The sequence below is a fragment of the Oryza sativa genome, chromosome 11, assembly GCF_034140825.1.
Source record: "Oryza sativa Japonica Group chromosome 11, ASM3414082v1".
NCBI classification, from domain to species: domain Eukaryota; kingdom Viridiplantae; phylum Streptophyta; class Magnoliopsida; order Poales; family Poaceae; genus Oryza; species Oryza sativa.
The window spans coordinates 24275132-24298967 of record NC_089045.1 but is presented as its reverse complement, the minus strand read 5'-3'; the positions used below and the strand labels follow the sequence as shown (position 1 = coordinate 24298967).

The window sequence follows — 23836 nt, the reverse complement described above, 5'->3', positions numbered from 1 at the left end:
AGAGGGCGACGGCGCGAGCTCGATTCCGGCGAGGAGAAGGCGCGGCAAAGGGTGGAAACGGGCGAAGGAGGTGCGGGCAGGGTTTAAATGGGGTTGGAAGGAGGAGAGGGCGGCCGGCGGGGGAGGAATAGGCGCGGGAGGTCCGGCCGCCATCAATGGCGCCGGCGAGATTTGCGCGAGCAAATCCGGCCATTTGAATGCGAGAGAGAGAGGGAAAAATGGGGGGAAAGGGAGAGGGAATCACAGGGAGTAATTCCCCCCTATTAATTTCACGCGGGGACGACGGGAGGCGGCGGGATTAGCGACGGCGGTGGCGCTAGGCGCGGGCGAGGCGGCGGGAGCGGCGGGAGGAAGGGGATGACGGGTGGGCCCCACCCGTCAGTGAGGGTGGCGGGCGGGCCCGCCCGTCAGTGGCGCGCGCGAGGGGAGGGGCCTAATGGGCCGCGGGGGAGAGGAGAGAGGGGGAGGGAGATGGGCCGAGCCGGCCCAGGAGAGGGAAGGAGGGATTTTTAAGGTTTTTCTTTTTATAAAACCTTTTTAACTTTGTTTATTTCTTAATAATTATTATTTGTGCTCCGAAAATTCCACTAAAATTTATTTACATATTTTAGGCTTTTAGGAAATATACAAAAATCCTCCAAGCCTTAATTGACTTTTAACTTTGCATATTTTAATTTTTGGAGGCTTTCATAAGGATTTTAATTATTCTAGGCATAATTTAAAGGATGTATTTTAGGGTCGTTTTGGGACGCAACAAGATGTAAGCTACGGCTGAACTCCGTTATCAAATATCGTGCCTCGGTGTCGTCATTATGTTTGCATCTCCTATGGTGTTTTCTTCCGCGTTTAGCTACCGATGTCGATTTCGGGGCTGGTTTTATGTCAATGACGTGGTGCATTTTGCGCTGCGAAATTGCCACAGATTCCCAGGTTTTCTGCTTTTGCTACCATTGTTTAAATAAAACAGAGCAAAACAGAGAGTAAGGGCATTCAGATCACAACAGGAATCATTGGAAAGAAAACAGGGGAACATGAAAAATGAGTACTAAGAGCAAGTTCAATAGTATAGCCCACTACTAGCTCCAATTCATCTATAACCAATCTAATAGCAAATTCATACAATAGTTACTTACTATACTATTAATACCTGGTCCCACCTGTCATACGCACATCACGTCTTGGAGTCCGTGTTGCAGCTGGCTACAGATATGTAGCCCGTTGCTCTTCTCTCTCCTCTATTATCTTATTAAAATATATTTGTAGCTAGCTTATAGCCTACTATTGTACTTGCTCTAAGCATCAGTTTACTACTCAGAGGATCAGATCATGGCCAGGAGTGAGTTCTCATCCCTGGGCACTTGGTCAGGCAGCAAGCAGCAGTATGATGTGCTGTTGCTGCCTGCTGGCCATTTAAGAATTCATGTCTCAAACAAAATGCTTCCACGTTCCAACCAAACCTTGAATCAAGTAAAACAGGTGATATTGAAAAACAAGCATAGTGTAAAAAATCACGCATTACAGTTTGGTGGCCAATATGTTCAGTATTTCTGTCTCAGTCTAGTTGGGACTTATTGTAACCGAGACAACCATTATTACAAACCACGCTATATAAATCCTTGAGAGAAAAACAGGGAAAGAAAAACAAAAGCAAGAAAAAATAAAGGCCCAGCGATGGAGATGAGCTTCTCTTCAGTTCCGCTCAACTCTTCGCCCTTTAATCTTCTTCTTGCCCTGCTGCTGCTGCTGTTTAATTACAGCCAGGAAGAAAAGTTAGAGATCATGGTATGATCAAAGTTGAAGAATGTCATGAAGATGTCGATGTGCATCTTTGGTACGTACATGTACCTGAAAGCATGACCGAATGAGTGCAGAGAGCCAGTTCAAGATTAGTTCGTAAAATCTCCTCCTCCTTCTCTTCTTTGGCTGCATCACTGTCCAGCTGAAACAGGCAACAAATTAACCACTAGTCAGTAACCAAGAGCATGTAATTAATCACGCAACCAGAATCAAATAGGTGCTGCCACGCGCAAGTGCAGCACCTCTTGGTCCATATGTGCTGAAATCTCATCGTCACTATTTCCGTCAACATGATCCTTAGCTGAAATCTCTCCCTCATCGTTATCTTCATTTCCTTTCATCTGGTACTGGAAAAGAAATTACGAGAGCAATATGAACTGAGGAACGAAATACACCAACAGAACAGACAACAAGTAAAGCAGCTTGGTTACAGAATTTGGAGAGCAGTCAGAAGTGGGGAAGCGTGCATGTAGGTAAGGGAATGTGAACTAATCAATTGATTAATCATGATTAACCAAATCAGCTGTACCTTTCAAAGTTGGTGCATGACAATTGCAGGACGGTTCGGGTGAGCATTCACCATGCGCCTCCACGCCGCCTCTTCTTCCTCCACCTGCCTGGTAGTCGCATCACAGCAGTCGAGGATAACTTCGACGCGATTGAGCAGAAGGAGGTGCCCCAATCCAACGTCAGTGGCGGCACAATATTCAGACGCCCACAGATATAATTCAATCTGCGTGAGCATCGGCATGGCTCCTTGAAGAAATGCGAGTGCTATGTCCATCCTACAGAATCTCAGGTTCGGAAACAGTCCGGCACCACCAACTGTCCACGAAAATCTCGCCTGGGTTCTCAGGCAGAGTGTGCGGAGTGCTGGCATCCTTGCAAGCATGTCCAGGTCCCGTGCTTCCATGGCTACCACGTCAAGTCGCAGCTCGGATAGGTACGGGACGCACATGGAGTTCACCCACGCTGGAAGCCGAGCCAGCTCCACGTCAAATATACAGAACTCACGGAGCTGCGGCGGGGGCTCCCAGTGATCCCAGCCTTGCCAGATCATCGTACTCTCACAAAGCCAGAAATCTATCCTCAGGTTCCGGAGTCTACGCAAGCCGCACAGAGACTGTAGCAAAGCCTTCTCCGTGCCCTCGTCAAACTTATCTAGACTAATACTGAGGATTTTCAGCTCCATCAGCTTGCCCACCTCCATGGCGATGTCTGCGATACTTTTGATGGAACCTTCGGCCAACTCTAGGTATTGCAGTGAACTCAGATTCCCAAAACCCATTGGCACGGTCGTTATTCCAAAGACGCATAGCCGCATCAGCTTGCTTAGCTTGCAAATGGTCGACGGTAGTTCCCTCAGACCTATTTCCCAGACATCTAGTGCCTGCAAGTTCACGAGATCCCCTATTTCAGTTGGAAGCTCAGCAACACTTGTGTTTTTCATTCCTAGGTACCTCAGCTGACGTAGTTTCCCGATATGCTTGAGGTATAAACCTCCCGTGACATTACAATCATCTAGATCTAGCACGCGTAGAACATGGAAGCTCAAAAGCGAGGGCATCATGTTAATATTACAGTTGATGGCATTGAATGACCTCAAGTGTGTCATGCCAACAGCCAGGTCATTATTTTTGCCTTGGTTCCAACTCTTGTGCAGTGCAATCCTTCGGATAGTTGTCCTCTGTGAAGACAGACCGTGCATCTCATGTAATTTGTCGAATACTTTTACAAAGTTTCCTTCAGTTGCTATCTTTCGGATGAGATCTAACACCATGTCATGTATGCGGCAGCCACTCACGTTACAAAATTCCTCAATTGGCTGGATCATGCTTTTATTTATAAGCTCAATAAAATACCTCTCGCCGACCTCAAATAACCCCTTATCTTGTTCCTCATGGACAAAGCCTTCGGCTATCCACTTCCATATCAAAATATCCTTGTAAATCAAATGATCTTCTGGATATATGCTTAGGTACAGCATACAAGTCTTTAGGTATGAGGGCAAATGATAGTAGCTAAAAGACAATATCTTCCGCATGTTTTGAACTGCCTCATTTTGATCTCCAGTCCCAAAACTAATAGAGTCATAAATTACGGACCATTCCCTCGCAGGTTTATCAACCAACAAACTAGCTATTGTAATTATAGATAGAGGTATGCCACCACATCTCTTTAAGATCTTTTCGGTTGCCTCAACCGATTGATTATCAGTTGGACCATTGCAGGCAACACCAAATATTCTATTGTAGAATAACGTTTTTGAGTTATCATCAGAAAGTGGTTCCATCATGTAAACATCACCAAATTCTTTAGCAACTTCATTGGCCACTTGACGAATCCGAGTTGTTGTGATTACTCTACTTCCACAACTACTATCAATCAGAGCAAGTTTAATAATGTTCCATTTTGATGGCTCCCATATGTCATCAATAACAATCAAGTACCTACCCCAATGATAATAGAAGGGACATGTATTAGTGAAATGATAAACCGTACATACGTACAAATAAGAGATTATTTAATTCTCATTTTCTCAAACTGAAGCAATATGAGTGCCCAAAACAATAATGTGCAAAGATAATTCTCATTTTATTATTTAATTCTATTGAATCAAATGGTTTTTAGATCAAATTGGTCCCTTGCACTAGCAACGAGTGGTTTAATGTACACTGGTGGAGAAACCATCTTTGGTTGGTCCGGCAAAATCCACAATAGTCCCGGATCCAAAAAGAACCGGGACTAAAGATTGTTTTTAGTCCCGGTTATAAAAATTTTGATCTTTAGTCCCGGTTGGTAACACCAACCGAGACAAAAGATGATCTTTAGTCCCGGTTCATCCCCTGTCAGATGTATGTCAGGGAGCCGAGGATCTTTAGTCCCGGTTGATGTCAATAACCGGGACTAAAGATCACCACTTTAGTCACGGTTGGTACTACCAATCGGGACTAAAGATGATCTTGATCTTGATCTTTAGTCTCGGTTGGCAGCACCAACCGGGACTAAAATTAAACACGTAGCATATAATCCCTATCCCTTATCCTCTCCTCCACAGTTACAACTTAGACAGATTGAATCTCACCCCTCTCCTCAGATCTATCCTCTCTAACACTCTTCTCCAACTCCTCCCCTTCCTCCTCTCATCCCCTTCTCTCCCCTTCCTCCTTCCCTTCCCGGCCGGCTTCCCCTTCCCATCCGGCGGGCCGACCGGCAGCGGGGCAGCGCGCTGCGGCGGCCGGCGGCGGGGCGGCTCCCGGCGGGGTCGCGCCCGGCGGAGGGCGGCGGGGCTTCGGGCAGCAGCAGGCGGCGGGGCCGCACGCGGTGGCGGGCGCCGGGGCCGCGGCCGGCGGCGGGTGGCGGGGCCACGCCCGTCGTTCGTGGCGACCGGCGGCGGCAGCGGCTTCTTTTTTTTTTAATTTGTGATGATTCACTGTGATGTATTTGACTGAGAAGTTACAAATTTGTGATTCATTGTTTGGATCTATGATGTATTTGAGTAATTTCTTAGGATATTGTGATGTATTTGATTTGTGTGTATAAGTAACTTTATAATTGTGATGTGGATTTGGTGATGTGATTTTGAAATGTTAGTTAGATTTGGGGATTGATTTGGGGATTTGCCTACTTGATTCGGGAGAAAATAAAAATAAAAAAAGAAAAAGAAAAAGGAACCATATGCACTGCCGCTATTGTCTTTTTAGTCCCGGTGGGTAAAAAGATCCCCTCTCTTTAGTCCCGGTTGGTGGTACCAACCGGGACTAAAGATGTATCTTTAGTCCCGGTTATTTCAACCGGGACTAAAGATGGACATCTTTAGTCCCGGATCCTTACTCCCGGTTGGAAAACCGGGATTAAAGGGGGGTTCTCAACCGGGAGTAAAGATGGTTTCTCCACCAGTGGTAGTTAGATGGTCAAATACATTTTCCTGTTCTGCAATTAACATTAGAATATATTCGTAGCGGTTTCTTTTTATTAAAGAAATATAGAAAAAGTTTTATATACCAGTAATACAGATAAAGATCTACAGCTATCACAACCATAAGCTAATAAAACATTGTTCTAGTAGCTTATCGAACTCCCATGAGCATAAGTTAAACATGAAAGACAAAAAAATGGTGGGTACTACACACTAACCTTCTATTGTCAAGGTATTCTCGAAGCTCATTAATCATATGCCTTTCACTTACTCCTGTTACATCAAATGACATGTACTTGTCCTTGTTAAGTTCAACTAGGATGTCCTTCAGGACTTTCTTGATTTCATGGTCTTGACCGACGGGAACAAAAGCAGCACAATCAAATTGCAGTTTAAGCATGTCAAACACTACTTTGGAAAGAGTTGTCTTGCCTAAGCCTCCGATTCCAACAACAGAGACCATCTTGAGTTTCTTGGGCGCCTCATCCCCCACGGACAACCTCCTCATTAGATCATCACTTGCCTTATCAATGCCAACAAGCTTGGTGACATTCTCATATAATGTCAAGATACGAGGATCCACATATGTTGGAAGATTAGTAGCGACATCATCAATCTTGTACCTATCGCGTCGTTCCATCACCTCCTTAACTTGGCTCTTGATATCTTTGATTTCATTGGCTATTTTGTGACGGATCTTTATCTTGGACAATGACTCGTGGCACTTGTCGATTAACCATGTGAAATTATGTTTCTTGGCTGGCTCAAGACCATCCACTCGTACCATGAACATATCGATGTTGTCCTCAATGTCATAGGACAATTCCCTAATGTCCCAAGCCCAGATCTTGGTTTGCTTGTCAAGTTGGTCTAGGGGCACCTTTGAGATCTTCTCAAGGGCAGCTTGTATGCTCTGGAGCTCAGCCATGAGGAATGTTATCCCCTCCTTCACACTATTCTGCAGATCATATTCTTCCTTGAGCAGCTCCGCTAGCTTGGGGAAGAGCGTGCCCATTGCCCCTGTGGCGAACTCCATTCCTGATGGTTCACTACTCCCCAACTCTCTATTTCTTGTGATGATTATGAGGTGCTGTTCACCACCAGACAACTGCATGGTGGAATGAAAAGCATATGAAGAAATCTGTTAGCAATGGATGCATGTGTAATTTGGCAAGTATTGAAGGATGGGAAATTTTGGCAAAAGAGCTGGCATAGCATGTTTACACATAAGGTGGAGTTTTGAAAGAATACAAAACTGAATAATTGTTGAAACTGCTGAAGGTATTAAATAGATGACAGAAATACAGTTATCAGGTAATCAAGTACCGTTGCTAGCCAAACTCACTCAATATCTGTATTAACAATAATATTTGTCAGAGACTAACAACAATAATTCAGGATCCAAATGAATCACATCAAGCTCTCATAGTCACAATAAAGCACAAATCCTTCAATTGTGTAAAAATGTTTCAGATGTTCTTTCAAATGCAGAAAAGAGAAGATGGTCGCGGCATCCTCTGTAACTTTAACTCTCACTGGACACAACTATCAGATGACCAGATCATACATTGTTTGCTCAGATCTGGCAGTACCAATGACCGGTTCATACAAGAAACTAAACGTTGCTATTTGCTTCGGTCCCAATTTTACACAATAAATCCCAGTCTACCCAGATTAATTGCCGTGTGTTCTGCAAAGGAAAAAGTACGAATTACCCCCCTAACCATAAAACCGGACGTTTTTAACCCTGAACTATGTATACCGGATGAATAACCCCCCTTATCAAATCTGTAGCGGTTTTATCCTACGTGGTATACACACGTGGCAATTCAATCAAGAAAAAATAAATAAAAACCATGGGCCCCAATTGTCATACACCTCTCCTCTCTCCTCTCTCTGTCAGTCCTCATCTCCTGGCGATGTGGGGGCGTAGCGGAGAGGCGGTGCGGCTGGGGTGGCAGGGGCGAGGCGAGCGGCAGGCATGGCGGAGAGGCGGGTACGGCAGGCGCACGGTGCTCGGTGAGCGGCACGGTTGGCAAAGGCGCGGCGAGCAGCGGGCATGGCGGAGAGGTGGGAGGCCACTACGGGCGAGGCAAAGCAGTACGCCTCGTCAACGCATTAGATATTGAATGTGTGCTGGATCAGCTGGTCTTTCCCATCACCGCTGACATGCTGGACCGCCGTCGACGTGCATGTTCATGGAGTGAATTTTCTGGTCCTGCTGTTCAGGACACATGGTCGGCTGTCACAAGGCCATAGTGCCCGAAGACGGAGCCGTTGGCGGATGGTGACACTAAAGCCCTAATCAGCCTTGCAGAAGATGCGGACGATGGGATCAGAGTCACCGCGGGGTGTGTTGGCGCTGGCGCTGACGTAGGCCTCGTCGCTGGCACCATATCCTCTCCACCGTGCCGCCATGGACCAATCTCCACCGCCGCTGCGCTACTCCCTGTGCCACCGCTCTAGGCCGCCAACCGGGGTGCTTGCCTCGACGCTGCTCCGCTCACCTCCACCGACTGCCCACCGCTCCCGACGGTGCCCTTGACTCCGACGGTGCCCTCTTCGCCTCCACTCCTTGTTGTCCCGGCGGCAATACGAAGTCAACACCGCTAGTGGTCGAGGATAAGGGGAAAGAGAGAGAGGTGAGATAGTCGCCCCACTATTTTTTAAAAGAAAAATGCTGACTGGATTGCTACGCGTATGCCGCATTGGACAAAATCACTCTGGATTAGCTTGAGGGGGGGTTATTTGTGCGGTATAGACAGTTCAGGGTTAAAAACATCCGGTTTTATGGTTTAGGGGGGTAATTCGTACTTTTGTGATAGTTTAGGGGGATAATTCGTACTTTTTCCTTCTGCAAATGTTTTAGATGTTTTTGTAGACACCAAACAATCCAGAACAGACAAGTGTTAACCTACAAACTGCACTTGAAAAGTAGGAGTATACTTGATCGAATACAACTCACTGACCTTGCAAAAGAAGTAGAGAGCCAAGCTCTTGTTCTTGCTGCTGGTGTTAGAGTGCGCAGCCCGTCCTAACCAACCGTGGACCACCCAGGTCACATTGGGCCTGCTCCACCACAGGCCCAACCAGAGCCACAATTTTAGGTCCTGGGCCTATACAATCCAAAACACTAGTATGATGGGTGAGGACCGCCCCCACTTTTTAAGTTGTGCTCTCCCATCATCAATTACCGATGTGGCACTAAACCCAACAATCTCCCCCGTCATACATCGGGCCTAACAAATCTCCCCCGTCACATTAACCCATGTGACCCCGAAGATCTGTTACCTGGCCTTCCTACCATGTAACCCATGGAAATTGTTCTAGGTTCCAAACTTGAGCCCTGATACCCCTTGTTAGAGTTTTGTGTCGAATATGTGTACGTAGTCGGTTACAGTTTAGGACTTAGAGTTGTATCAGGTATTAGGACTAGAGTAAGACTCGGACTCTATCCTAGTGTAGCGCCCGTTCCGTCGTGGCGTCTAGCGGGAAAATTTAAATTCTAAAAACCCTATTTGCGAAAATTGTTTCTTTGCTTGTAGTCAGTCTCCGTGCCAATTCCAGATCTCAAATCCCGAATCCAATTCCTTCCCAAATCGAATTCCTCCGCAAAAGTCTAGTTTGCCTCCCTCAGGTTCGGTGGGCCGATTTCCCTCTCGGCCCATCTTTCTCTCTCTCTCTCTCTCTCCCTCCCTCCCTCCCCTCCCTCGCTTTGCCGTGCGCCGCACGCGCGTGCGCGTGCGCGAGAGCCGCGCCAAGCGCCCCCCTCGCTCTCCCTCTCCTCGCCTCCATCCCCGGCGAGCTCCCCGCCCGTGAAATCGGCCCCCGCGCGCCGTTGCTTCGCGCGTGCGCCCACGTGGTCGCCGCCCGTGCCGCGCCTGCGCTGTCTGCGCCGCCCAGCCCCGCTGCCCTGCCGCGCCTATAGCCGCGCCGCTCAAATCGCCGCGCGCCGTTGCTTCCCGCGCGCGCGCGCCGTGGTGGCCGACCGCCTGGTCGCCGCCGCCGTTAGCGTCTGCCGCGCCTGCCCGCACCTGCCGCCTGTGTCGCCGCTCCACTCCACACCACCCCGCCGTCATCGCCGTCGTCACGACCCGACCCTGCCACCTCCGCGGCATGCTTCCAAGGGTTGGAGGCAGAGCTCCTCCTCCCACTGCCTTGTCGCCCTCTCTTTTCTTCCTTCTTTTCCCAAATAGGCAAGAGGCAAGCCCCCCCTTTCTTTCTTCTTTTTCCATTTTCTCTCTTCCTCCGCCGGCGTCATCCTCCCTGTCGCCGTTTTGGCCGCTAGCCGGAGCGCCAGCTCGCTGGCTTGACCACCCAATGTCGGTTCCTCCCTCCCAAACCGACATTGTCGCCCCTATAAATCCAAGGCGTCCTCCCTTCCTTTCCCTCTCCCTTTCGCCCTCGCTCCACCGCACCATTGCCCCCCTCTATCTCGCCTCCGCCGTTCGTCGCTAAAGCACCGGGAGAGCCGGTGCGTGTGAAGGACGCGTGAAGGGGACTCCGGGCGCACGTCTTCCTCCTCTTCACCGGCCCGAGGCCGGAGCGATCACGCCGCGCGCCGTCGGCCATCGTCACTACGCCCGCCCGCACGGTAGTGCATCTCCCCGTTCTCCCTCCTCGCTCTATCTCCTCCCCTTATACTCGGGTAGTAGCACGAGTAGACCCCCCTCTTAGCTAGCTGGCGCCGCCCCAACCCTTGCCGCCGCTCGCTGTGTGCTCGCCGCCGTTGCCGCCCGAGCTCGATAGCGCCTCTCGTCGCCGGCCTCGCTCGGCGTAGCTCCGCCCAATCCGGCGCTAGAATCAAACTCCGGAGACTTCGTAGATGCTCTAGTGTAAATGAATCGAACCCTAGTCGTCTCGTCGCCGTTTCCCTCTTCTCTCGGCGCCGGTGGTCGCCGCCACAATCCGCCGCCGTCGAACTCCCTCCGGCGAATCCGAGCCGTTGGCTCATCTCCCCTCGTTCCGTGCAACCTCCCGGTGTGCTCGCCTTCGCCTGCCTCGCCGTAGATCACCCCGTCGCTCGCCGCCGCCGTCCGCCGTCCGTTCCGGCCGGCGTCGTCGTCTTCCTCCAGCCGGCCCGCGTGGCAGCCACGTAGGCGCCACGTCGGTGCCAGCTCGGCCAAGACCGGGTCAAGCCGACCCCGGTCAGCCGCTCCCTCCGTCCCCGCTCGCGTGCACGCGGCCCACGGAGAGCCAAGAGGCTGCGCGTGGGCCCGCCGCGCACCACGTCCACCGCGAGCCGCGCGCGTGCACCGCGCCTCCCCTCCCCAAACCCTAGCACGCCCCGCGTGCACCTCACTCACGGTGAGCCAAGTCACCGACAAGCGGGTCCTACTCGGAACCACGCGAGGTGAACCCGGCCCACCGGCTCCCTCTCTCCTCCCCTCCGCGCGAGCCCCCTTGGGCCGACCCTCAGGCCGGCCGGCCCAATGGCAAGGCCGGGCTGCGCCAACCCCTCTCGGGCCACGCTCAAGCCGCCCGCGAAGTCTATTCCCCCTCCCTCTTTCTTTTCTTTTTCAAAAAGGATTTTAATAAATCCTTTTCCTTTAGACCAAAAATCCAATAATCTTAGAAATTCAATATCTTCTCAACCGTGTATCCGTTTGACTCTGTTCAACTTCCAAAAATCCTCAAATCTCGAGATCCAGCTAATGGCACGCTTAGAGCTCAATAATAGGGCTTTATTTTCGCCGTTTGTTGAGTTGCCCCGTTTTGCGTGTAGTTTCGGAGCCCAAATACCCGCAGTGCGAGGATTTCAAAGATCAAGCTCAAGATCTCGAGCAAGGCAAGTCACCTTTGATCATCTTGCACCTATAATTTAAATCTAAGTATTTCTCTTCCACAAATATTGCATGAATAGGATTAACACAAGTAAATCGGCCACGGCTTGCGAGATAGCCTGCCGGCCCCAATCCTAATTGCTGCAATTACCCTCCTTGAATTATTGAACACTTAAACCTCCTTTGTCGACCGTTGTGCTTCGATGCACGGGCCTTCGCACACGCGCATCGGAACACCTCCCCTCAAATTTAAAATATCCAACGATGGGTAAAACTTGGGGTTTTACAAAAGACTTGGAAAACCCGACACCTGGGTCGGTGCTTGCGAACTAAATGAATTTCCAAAATCGCGGACCGGGGAACGTACCGGGAGTACGGTTTCCCGCTCTTGCACTTAAGGACTGTTTCCTTGGAATTTCATCCGAACATAAGACAACTGCGACCACATGGGTGGAATGGGACACCCCTGGCTGAGTAACTCGCTAATCGGGGGAGCCATGATGCCAAGAGACATGTGGATTCAACGGGGTGGTGCCGGGGAGAACCCCCGGGTTTCCTGGCACAGTATGGTCTGGGACCTAATCTGGTGTTGGTCTGGGACCCCTCTCGTTGGCATATGGTGAACCTGTGTCGGCTTTCGAAATGCCTTGTCATGAAAGCCTTAAGGTCTCTAGACGTGGCCGTTCTGCACGGGCTGGATGATCCGGGTTAGTAATGTCGTGTGGGTAAAGTGTACCCCCTCTGCAGAGGTTATTAAACTGTTCGAACAACCGTGCCCACGGTTATGGGCGGATGTGAGGTGATTCCTAGCGTAGTTTTGTTTGACTACTGCTTTGTGAAATTGCTGCTGTGGAATGGGTTCGATGTTTGGTAAATCTACGGCTGATGGGATCAGCCAGGCCCGAGTGGCCGTTTTAAGGTTGTTGGCCAGGTGCCAACCTTGAATCAATTCAAAGACTGATACATTGCACATCCTCCGACCGGACGAGACGCACTGCCTCTTCCGTGTCGTTTGAGAAGCACTCACTTAGATGTTTCAAAAAGGAGTTTAAATAAAATCAATTGCAAAAAATAACAGCCTTTCCTTTGAAACCTGCATTAAACACTTAATTCCCATGGCTTGCTGAGTACTCCTGTACTCACCCATGCTCTATATAAATAATCCCCCCCAATCGCTGAAGAAGATGATGTGGATCCCGCTGACGAGGAGTTCTTCCAGGAGCAAGTCGGTTACGATGAGTTTTATGGTTTCGGCCTAGTTCCCAAGTCGCGCCTGTGATGATTGGTCCAAGTCTTGGCTTCCGCTTTTCCTTTTGTAATGCAGTTGTGAGCTCGGAATCTGTCCGCAGCCCAACATAACTGTACTCCTACTCTGTAATAAAAAGACCTCTATTGCTGTGATATTCTGTCTTCCTGTGATACCAGCACTGTTTCCTGGGACTGGTATCGATTAACAGGTTAATTTGAAGCGTCACGGGCTAGTTCTGTTCAGGGCTAGTTCGGGGCGTGACACCTAGTATCTCTCATAAGTAGAGGGGCGTGCCTGTTGTAACCGCATGGCGATTTAGCATAGCAAGAGGGAGCAGCTGCTGGCGGCGACCGGCCGTGAGTCGTTGTAATTCTGATACGCTGTTATATGCTGGATTGGGGAGGAGCGCCCGTAATCAGTGCCCCGGAGATGTAGGCCTCGGCTGAACTTCATTATCAAATATCGTGCCTCGGTGTCGTCATCGTGTTTGGATCTCCTATGGCGTTTTTCTTCTGCGCTTAGCAATGATGTCGTTTTCGGGGCTGATTATATAACAAGTGGTATCAGAGCCTGCGGGAGATCCGTGGTAGAGGTACGAGAGAGGTGCTCCACGCCGTGATGACTACACAGGATGTCTAGGGACGGACATGGACGCAAGGTGGAGCACAGCGGCGATCAATGGAATTTGATCGGTGGAATCGAACACTTCAAACGCCGGTCTGAACAGTTCGATATTGGCTACAATCAATAGGGAGACAACCGGACGTGATGCTCGGGTTGATGGCGACAAAAGCGATTGGCGATCCAATCGGTGGGTTCGACCCTTTGAGTGGGTGGCCCAACCTTTCCGGTGAGCTATTTTCAACAGGGAAACGTGAGGCCTCATGCTCGGGGTTGATTGAAGCTGGAGGTGATCGGTGTTCTCCGTGGTGGAATCGAACACTTCGGGCAGGGTGGCTCGGGCCTTTCGATGAGCTGCGTTTAACAGAGAGATGGCTAGACGTAGCGCTCGGGTCATTCAGTGGCTGGGAAGATGGCATGTGATTTGTCGGCTTCGGCTCGGGGCTAGATTGACAGATGGTGAATCGGTGGTCAGAGCGGAATTGTTTGCGACGAACTTTGGGGGTAGGAACACGGCTTGGTGTGGTCGTCGTGTAGGTGCTGACGGGATTCGACGCGGGCTGACTCCGGTGATTGGAGATGGCGGCTTTCGCGGGGAGCAATGGTGTCGGTTGCTTCGGGGAGAAGCGGTGATCACATAGAGCAAATCTAGAAGTTGAATTATGTGAAGTTCAAATTACCGTTGTTTCGCTGCTGATCGATCAATCTGCGCGTAGTAGTTAAGATCGATAAGCAGGGTTTCATACTTAATCTAACGAAGGTTTGTTACAAAGATAAACCATTTGTCCTTGCAAAGAAAGTTACTTTGTCCAAGTATTCTAAATAATCGACCCAGCAAATAAGAAGCATCACGTCATTAGGGATATAGATGGCCATAAGGCCAGAGGCCCAAGGTCCGGCCCACGGCACGGCATTTTGGCCCGGCCCAAGCATGGCACAGCCCGACTTAGGTCGGGCCCGTACCGGCCCGGCCCGACCGTTGGGCCGTGCCTGGGCCTCCTCACCGGCACGCTAGGCTGGCCCGGCACGGTAGGGCCAGCCCAGCACACAAAGTATAGGGATTAAAAATAGCCATATAAATGTCACCGTTCAAAGAATAGGGACCATAGACATATATTAGCTATTTATATACCACAGCCCTAAGAAGAGGGAGGTAAAATAGACTTTTTTTAGCTATATATATCACAGCCCAATAGGAGGGGGCAAAATTAGAGTTATTCTGAGAAAAAGCACGATGGGCCATCGTGCCTTCGGGCCGGCTCGGCACGGCCCAAGTCATGTTGGGCCGTGCCTGGGCTGTGAGTGTGGCACATGGGCTGGCACAGTGCGTCGGTCGGGCCGAGCCGACCCGACAAGCCTCGGCCCAAGCACGGCCGGGCCTGGGCCGTGTCGTGCTGGGCGGCCTACATGGCCATCTATAATTAGGGAGTTGTAGACCACTTTAGCAAGTAGTGTTATGTACGTATGTTTTGGTACTGTACCTACGATCTGGTCCGTTCACCAAAAAAAAATGGATGGCTGCTATTGCGTGCAGTAGCCAGTAGCTTAATATTTACTCTCTCCTTTTTTATATTATAAGTCGTTTGACTTTTTTTCTAGTCAAATTTTGTTAAGTTTAACCAAATTTGTAGATAAATTTCACAACATCTAAAATATTAAATTAGTATCATTAAATCTAATATTAAATATATTTTGATAATATGTTTATTTTGTGTGAAAATAATATTATATTTTTCTATAAATTTGGTCAAACTTGAAGAAGTTTGTCTAGAAAAAAAGCAAAACGACTTGTAATATGAAACGGATGGAGTAGTTGCTATTGAAACTGCACGAGTGATTCCGATCCATTAGCTCAGCCACGACTTAAAAAAAACTCAGGTATGCACTTGTCAGGTAACATCATCACAAACTTTTCCTTCCACCTACTTTTCCTTCCACCAAGCTAAGCCCATATAATTGTTCAGGCATTCCACTCAGTTTATCAACCAAACAAATTAGGCCTTGTTTAATTCCCAAATTTTTTTCCCAAAAACATCACATCGAATCTTTGGACATATGTTGGTTACTGTAGCACTTATAGCTAATCATGGACTAATTAGGCTCAAAAGATTCGTCTCGCGATTTCCATGGAAACTGTGCAATTAGTTTTTTAATCTATATTTAATACTCCATACATGTTTCCAGGCGAGTTATAAAATTAGTTTTATCATTCGTGTCCGAAAACCCTTTTTAACATCTGGTCAAACGTCCGATGTGATATTCAAAAATTTTCTTTTTGCCAACTAAACACACCCTTAACCCACGTCCTCAGCTTAGAGAACAAGCAGCTGCCTATCCAACTATAAATTCTATAGAGTTTGTGTCAGAAGTACAGATATGTCAGTTAGAGATAAGAGTCAAATATAAATTATAGAGATAAGATATAATCGTAGAGATAAGATAGATTCCTAGAGATAAAATCCTAGCACGACACAGAAGGGGACTATCGGTGATATGGGCCCGGGGGTATCACGTCTAGAGGGAGGAAGCCGCCCTCAAACCCACGTGGCTCCCCCCGAGGGGGGTCAAGCCCAGGGTGTTGCGGCGGCTGCCCCCTCCCAGCTTGGGGTTGGGCCGCCCCCAAACCCACGTGGCTCCCCCCGAGAGGGGTCGAGCTCGGGGTGGCGCGGCGACTACCCCCTCCCAGCTAGAGGGAGGAGGCCGCCCTCAAACCCACGTGGCTCCCCCGATGGAGGTCAACCCCGAGGTGTTGCGGCGGCGGCCCCCTCCCAGCTTGGGGTTGGGCCGCCCCCAAACCCACGTGGCTCCCCCCGAGGGGGGTCGAGCCTGGGGTGGAGCGGCGACTGCCCCTCCCAGCTAGAGGGAGGAGGCCGCCCTCGTGTGGGGTCGAGCTGCTTCGACCCCCTCCACTTATCAGCCCACGTGTACAGGGTTAGGTGGGCGCGCCAAACACCCACCTAACTGCATTTAAAGCGGTCTATGCAACCGCGCCATGCCGCATTTAATGTCGCGTGCTGCGCATTTGACCGGACTGTGACCGGTTGAATGACCGATGGGACGGCGACTGTGTACCCCCACCCTGTCAGTGTGTCAAGCGGCGAGCGGCGTGCTCCATCCCGTCCCATCATAATGATGAGGGACTTCACAGCCTCTTCCCTCGGTCAGAGCTAGTCCAACCACTCTGAACTGACCCGGGTTCCCGTTTTCTGATGTGAACGAGAACCCGGAAGTCCTCATCCATTAAATGACGAATGACAAAGGCGCCCTGCATGATTTGAGTGGCCCCGTGCAGCAACCGACGTGCAGATAGCTTCTGGGCTAAGGCACAAGACATGCAATTAATATAGAGAATATTTTCCCCTCTCCCTAGGTAGCACTCTAGCACATGTGGTATCCCCTTAGAGTATAAAAGGAGGATCATGCCTAGCGAGGAGGGGGGATCGGACTTAGAATCCCTGAGCCAAAGCTTGTCTAACCCTAGCTTGCATACCAGGGATTCAGGGACTTTCTAAGCACAGAATAATCATACACACAGGAGTATGGTATTACGCTTCATAGCGGCCCGAACCTGTATAAACCCCTTTTGTCTCATCGTCTTGGGGGGGCTGATCCCCTCAAGATGACTCAGTTTCGCTCTCGAAGCCTCAAATTTCACCCGCTGCCCCCGGCCGAACCAAAAAAGGGGACCACACGGTTCCCTGGTGGAGGAGTTAACCCTCCGATATCTGGCGCGCCAGGTAGGGGGCACGTTCGTGATTTTTGAGGTTTTTCGAGCGCTGGCATGGTTAGCGTCGCGTCGCCGATGTGGGGGAAGGCGCAGCCTTCTCTGGAGTGCCGCGCCACCCTAGGCAGGGGGGCTAGGCCCCCCACATCCCCACCGAGTAAGGCTGGCGGCCAGGTCTTTGTAGCGAGTCTTTGGAATATCCGATGACCCCCAACGTTCCGGCCCAGCCTCACGGCCAGGTCTTTGTGACGAGTCTTCGGAATGTTCGATGGCCCCCAAAGTTCCGGCCCAGCTTCACCGAGATGTGCAACGGCAGCGTCAACCCCTCCGAGTCCCTCAAGATCTACACGACGATCATAGAGGCGGTGGGGGGTGACGACCGGGTCAAGGCGAACCTCTTCCCCATGGCCCTCCAGGGCCAAGCGCGGGGTACGCTTATGGACCTGCCGCCTGCCTCGGTCTACTCCTGGGAGGATTCTTGCAGTTGAGCTCTGGGTACTGTCGAAGCCCGGGACCCCTTGTCCTGGCTCTTCCGTAGCGGCCAGCTTTGGTCCCGCCTGCCGTCGAAGCCCGGGACCCCTTGTGCTGGCTCTTCCGTAGCGGCCAGCTTTGGTCCCGCCGGCTGGCTACGGCGCTCGGCCCGGCTCAACTGATCGTCCTTTCAAAGTTTCAAGTATTTTCAATTTTTCAATTCGTCAGCTTAATACAGCATGAAATCTTATACTTTCCCCTCATTTTATTCTCATGGCCCTGCTTGGCTCGCGTGTTGCATATTTGTTTGCTCCCTCGGTGGTAAGAGCCCAACCTCTCTCCCATCTACATGAACGGGTCTTCGCTAAGTGTGGAGGCTAAGTTTTCTAGCCCTATCCCAGCCTTAAGTTGAGCTCCGGGTGCCGTTGAAGCCCGGGACTCCCTGTGCTGGCTCTTCCGTAGCGGCCAGCTTTGGTCCCGTCGGCTGGCTACGGTGCCCGGCCTGGCTCAACTATGGAAAGGGATCACTGGCTCTAGAGTTTTTCGGCTCTCACACTCGTGCGAAGGTAGTCGTCCATGTAGAAGGGAGAGATATTGGAAGGAGGCCACCGAAAGGAAAGAGCAAACAGAATGTGTAGCGTGGGGCCATAGGCTCGTGGGAACCTGACCTCGTTTGCTAAGTGGTCGCAGACTACCCAAAATGGTTCCTAGCTCATGGTGGGAGGCCTTCTTTGAGCTAAAGGTTTGAAAGGTCGCGACGTGCAAACAAGGATAAACAAAGGTAACAAAGGAGGTATTACAATATCCGGACCAAAGCAGACCTCTCTGGGAAAGCTTAGCGTTGGCCGGGGGCTCTTTTTAAGCATAGCATTTGTAATACTTCCTTTAAGTTTGTATCTTCTTTGTTCATGCTTATCAGCAAAGTTATTATGACTTATATTTATCTCTCACCCATCTCTTCCTCACGGTCCCGCGATACCCACGTGTCGCACGCTCGTTTGCCCCCCTTGGTAACAAAAAGATTGTATTCACTTCACCCATTCAAATGATTCTTTGCTAAAAGTGTGGGGGCTACGATTCCTGTCTCTATCCTAGCCCTGCGTCGAGCTCTGGACGCCGTCGACGCCCGGGGCCCCATGTGCTGGCTCTCCCGTAGCAGCTGGCTTTGGCCCCGCCGGCTGGCTATGGCACCCAGCTTGGCTTGATCGCGGGTGAGGATTGCTGGCTATGGAAAGTTCAGTCCTCACACTCAAGCGAAAATAATCGTTTGAATAGATGAAGTAGAACATGAACAGAGGTTAACAAAAGACAGGGGCAAGCGAGGTGCGTAGCATGAAGTCGCACACCCGAGAGAATCTAACAACATTTGCTGAATATATACAGAAAATAAGTTCACAACCTAAGGTACGGGCTGTCGAGTCGCCCTCAAGTTGGAGCGAAAAAGGCGCATGGGCCCTAGTGCCAGCAAAGAATGGAGAAGAGACCGAGCCCACATCGTTAGACTAGGAGAGTGGCGTCAACCCTGGCCACCGGGGGAAGGTTTTGGACAGGGCTAACGCCGGGGGCTACTGTCGGTGATATGGGCCCGGGGGTATCACGTCTAGAGGGAGGTGGCCGCCCTCAAACCCACGTGGCTCCCCTCAAGCGGGGTCGAGCACGAGGTGTTGCGGCAGCTGCCCCCTCCCAGCTTGGGGTTGGGCCGCCCCCAAACCCACATGGCTCCCCCCGAGGGGGGTCGAGCCCGGGGTGGCACGGCGGCTAAACCGGAACCAGAGGTCTGGACGGCTCGGTTTGCTGTAAAGACCGCCCCAGCATTTGAACCGGAAGAAACTGCCTGAACCGGCCGGTTTTCATGTGAACCGCCGAACCAGAGCGAGCCGAGCCGGCCAGTTTGTCATGCCAAGAGAGGATGGGCCTTGATGGGCCAGTCAAGGCCTTGTGCACGTGCATGTGTACTATTGAAAATAGCAAGAAAAAGGGGTGGAAAGGGGATTCGAACACTGGTTGGCTGGCTGAAAGCCCCATGCATCCATCACCCAGCTAACTTTCACAAGTGACAACAAGAGAATATGCATACAATATAACACTTCCGGTTCAACATTCGAACCGTGTAAACCCGCGGTTGAACCGCTGGACCGGTGACCTAAGGACTCGAGCGGTTCGATCGCCGATTCGGTTTTTTCAACTATGCCCCCGAGGGGGGTCGAGCCCGAGGTCTTGCGGCGGCTGCCCTCTCCCAGCTTGGGGTTGGGCCGCCCCCAAACCCACGTGGCTCCCCCCGAGGGGGGTCGAGCCCGGGGTGGCGCGGCGGCTGCCCCCTCCCAGCTAGAGGGAGGAGGCCGCCCTCGCGTGGGGTCGAGCTGCTCCGACCCCCTCCACGTATCAGCCCACGTGTACAGGGTTAGGTGGGCGCGCCTAACGCCCACCTAAGTGCATTTAAAGCGGTCTATGCAACCGCGCCATGCCGCATTAAATGCGGCGTGCTGCGCATCTGACCGGACTGTGACCGGTTGAATGACCGATGGGACGGCGACTGTGTACCCCCACCCTATCAGTGTGTCAGGCGGCGAGTGGCATGCTCCATCCCGTCCCATCATAATGAGGAGGGGCTTCACAGCCTCTTACCTCGGTCAGAGCTGGTCCAACCACTCTGAACTGACCCGGGTTCCCGTTTTCTGGTGTGAACGAGAACCCGGAAGTCCTCATCCATTAAATGGCGAATGACAAAGGCGCCCTGCATGATTTGAGGGGCCCCGCGCAACAACCGACGTGCAGATAGCTTTTGGGCTAAAGCACAAGACATGTAATTAATATAGAGAATATTTTCCCTTCTCCCTAGGTAGCACTCGCAGCACATGTAGTATCCCCTTAGAGTATAAAAGGAGGACCATGCCTAGCGAGGAGGGGGGATCGGACTTAGAATCCCTGAGCCAAAGCTTGTCTAACCCTAGCTTGCATACTAGGGATTCAGGGACTTTCTAAGCACAGAAGAATCGTACACACATGAGTAGGGTATTACGCTTCATAGCGGCCCGAACCTGTATAAACCCCTTTTGTCTCATCGTCTTGTGGGGGGGGCGGGGCTTGATCCCCTCAAGATGACTCAGTTTCGCTCTCGAAGCCTCAAATTTCACCCGCTGCCCCTGGCCGAACCAAAAAAGGGCTCACGGTTCCCTGGTGGAGGAGTTAACCCTCCGACAGGGATGTAGGCACCAGGTGGAGGCTGATGATGGTGAGTTAAAGAACATGAAAGAATAGAACTTCTTCGACTCACCATCATCAATTGTATCTCTGATGGGCGGTCCTCCACCTGGTGCCTGCGTTCCCTTCTGAGTCGTCCCTTGACTCTCCTCTATTGTGTGTCCTAATTAGAGGATAATTGGGAGTGCTCCAACAAAACGCAGGAATTGAAACACCTACAAACTGCACTAAACAACTGGGCAAATTAAAGGAGTCCTCTTTTATTGGATGTATACCTGACCTCACAAACTGAAGAGGAGCCGGCAACTCTTCCTGCAGATCGATGTTGGCGCAGCTTGGTTCAACTGGGGCTCGGAGGCGTCTCCATGGCTAGCAGCTGGATCAGCTAGCGTGAGGTTGCAGGTCTTCAGGGAAAGTGATCATATGGTGGGGAGAGCTTGATTCTCAGCTTACTCTGGTTAATTAAATTAGTTTGGTGAAGGCATCAGGAACATGGATGAGTCACTCAGGATGGTGCGAGTTGATATGACGAGAAAGATGAATTTTTTTCGTGTTGGAGTCAAAAGCGTCTGTACTATCGGTAGTGCGGCACTAGAGGTGATAAATTTTATTCGCCTGTGCAATGCAATCGACTTTATTCGATCGCCGGTCTAAAAAAATAAGGCCAAGTGCGTCTCACTGGAAAATCTCACTTTATTTAGCAGCAACAAGCGACTTTATTTAACGTGCGTGGTGATGACTTTATTTAGAAGCAAACAAGCTGGTTTTTAATAAAGCTCCGACTATAGATGGCCAAAAGGCCCGAGGCCCGATGGCCCGGCCCAAGCACGGCACGGCCCGTCAGGGGTCGGGCCCGTGCTGGTGCTTGGGCCTCTCCACCGGCACGGCACGATGGGCCTCAGACTAGGCCCGACACATAAACAATAGGGAGTAAAATAGACATATTATATGCCATGGTCGAAAGAATAGAGATGTAAAATAGACTTATTTTAGCTATATATATATATATATATATATATATATATATATATATATATATATATATATATATATATATATATATATATATATATATATATATATATATATATATATATATATATATATATATATATATATATGTCAACCCAAAGAGGAGGGACAGAAATAGACTTATTTTCACTATATATATATATACCACAGCCCAAAGAAGAGGGACGAAAAATAGACTTATTTTCGCTATATATATTTCACGGCCCAAAGAGGAGGGATGGAATATAGACTTATATAAAACGGCACGATGGGCCACCTGCGCCTTCGGGCCGGCCAGGCACGGCCTGACGGCTGATGGGCTGTGCCTGGGCAGGAGGAGCAGCCCATGGGCCAGCACGGCCCGGCACGAATCGGGCCGTGCCGGCCCGATGGCTGGTGGGCCGTGCCTGGCCATGCTTGGGCCGAGCCGTGCCGGACGGGCCAAAAGGCCATCTATAGCTCCGACATCAATAGTGGGCGGAGGATCATTGATGAAGGGATATTCCTGCCGGTTATTTTTAAAGGCCGGCACCAATATACCTCTCTCGAAGAACGGGCACTTATAAATTATAATTATAAGTGCTGTGTTAGTACTGTGTTTCGTAAAAAAAGAATTCACCACATGCACTCCAAGTATCTTCAAATTACCACATGATCAGCAATGTGGATGCCGACAACAGCGGCAACATAGACTTACAGGAGAGTTCCTGAGCCTAATCGCGTGCAAGACAATTAGATTAAGACCAGAAGACGGCTTCATCTCTGTCGCCGAGCTCCGCCACAGCCAGAAACCCGATGGAGGCGAAGCCTCAGGACATGATCAGCAAGGTGGATGCCAACGATAGTGGCGACATCGACTTCCAGGAGAGTTTGTGGGCCTAATGGCGCGTAAGATGATTAGATGAAGGATAAGGACTTCGAGGAGGAGCTGATGGAGCTTTTCAGCGTGTTCGACAAAGATCAGAAGACAGCTTCATCTCCATCCGAGCTCCATCACATCATGGCCAATAAATCAAAAGAGGCTCACCGACATGGATATTGACAAGATGATCTGCGAGGTCAATAGCTATGGCAGATCCACTGCTAGGAGTTCGTAATTAAATTTCAGGAAAAAAAATCAAAAGAAGCATTCGAAAATAAAATTTTCATTTTAATTAGTAATAAAAATATAACAAGAGTCCATGTAGAATATATATATCTGAAATTTGGAATAATAAAATAATTATTAAAAGAAGAACCTAAATACAGCACAATACAATTTAAAAACCCCCAAAAGACAATTTAGAATAAAATAATAAAACAACAAATTTGATTTCAAAACAAATTTGAAATTAAAATAACTCACTACCTAAATTCAGAATAAAATAAATATTATTAAAGAACTTTGCTATCTTTATTAATTCACAGCCATGCATTAATGAATTAAAGAAAGGTATAAATAAAATACATTTATTTAGCAATAAAAGTTTCTCAAAGATTTCAGGAAAGAGTGGTAATGAATATTCAGTTAAAAATGAAAAATAACTTATTTAATTTGGACTTATTTTGTTAGACCTATTTTCAAGGCAAACTAAATATATGCATGCTTGCGCAACTGCACGGGCTACCTCCTAGTTAGATATATATGTGTGCTCTTGCAATTTCTGGAAGCTATCATGGAAAGAAAAATTAAGGACCCTTCTTTTGTTGAATATGGCACTTCCAAGTATACTGTCTTCATTGCTACTTCTGTTGCTCAATGGAATAATGGAAAATGGTGTTGAAACATACAATTTTGATATTCTACAGGTTGACAAAACATAATTATATATGAATTCAGTCAGGAAACACTACAAGCTGAATATTTGCAAGAACAAGGGGAAAAAACATTCTTAAGATCAATAGACCTATTTCTTCAGATTAATTATATGCAAGAATATATATAATTCGTGCAGTGGCGATTCAAACCTTAATTATGAGCACCATGGTTCATGGTTTGTCTTCCGCCTCGAATCTGAACTTACTTTCTATTTCCAATATGTTCAATCTATCGGTGCAGCAGGTCAATGGAAGGAAGCTCT

General features: G+C 49.6%; 1 protein-coding gene across 4 annotated transcripts; it reads right to left on the bottom strand.

The window, feature by feature from the left end:
- Nucleotides 1-1438: 1438 nt before the first annotated feature.
- LOC107277770 (disease resistance protein RGA5-like) lies at nucleotides 1439-21190 on the bottom strand. Of its 4 annotated transcripts, none has more exons than XM_066305180.1 (6): nucleotides 21041-21190; nucleotides 5935-6824; nucleotides 2327-4247; nucleotides 2040-2144; nucleotides 1840-1939; nucleotides 1439-1743 (listed from the first exon to the last, which is right to left on the bottom strand). In XM_066305180.1, the coding sequence occupies exons 2-3, from the start codon at nucleotides 6750-6752 to the stop codon at nucleotides 2330-2332; spliced, it is 2736 nt and encodes a 911-aa protein (XP_066161277.1). In that variant the 5' UTR covers nucleotides 6753-6824; nucleotides 21041-21190; the 3' UTR covers nucleotides 1439-1743; nucleotides 1840-1939; nucleotides 2040-2144; nucleotides 2327-2329. The 4 variants fall into 4 exon arrangements, with proteins under 4 accessions (XP_066161277.1, XP_066161279.1, XP_066161276.1 ...); XM_066305182.1 differs by having other exon boundaries at nucleotides 1439-1740; XM_066305179.1 differs by having other exon boundaries at nucleotides 1846-1939.
- Between the last annotated feature and the right edge of the window lie 2646 nt (nucleotides 21191-23836).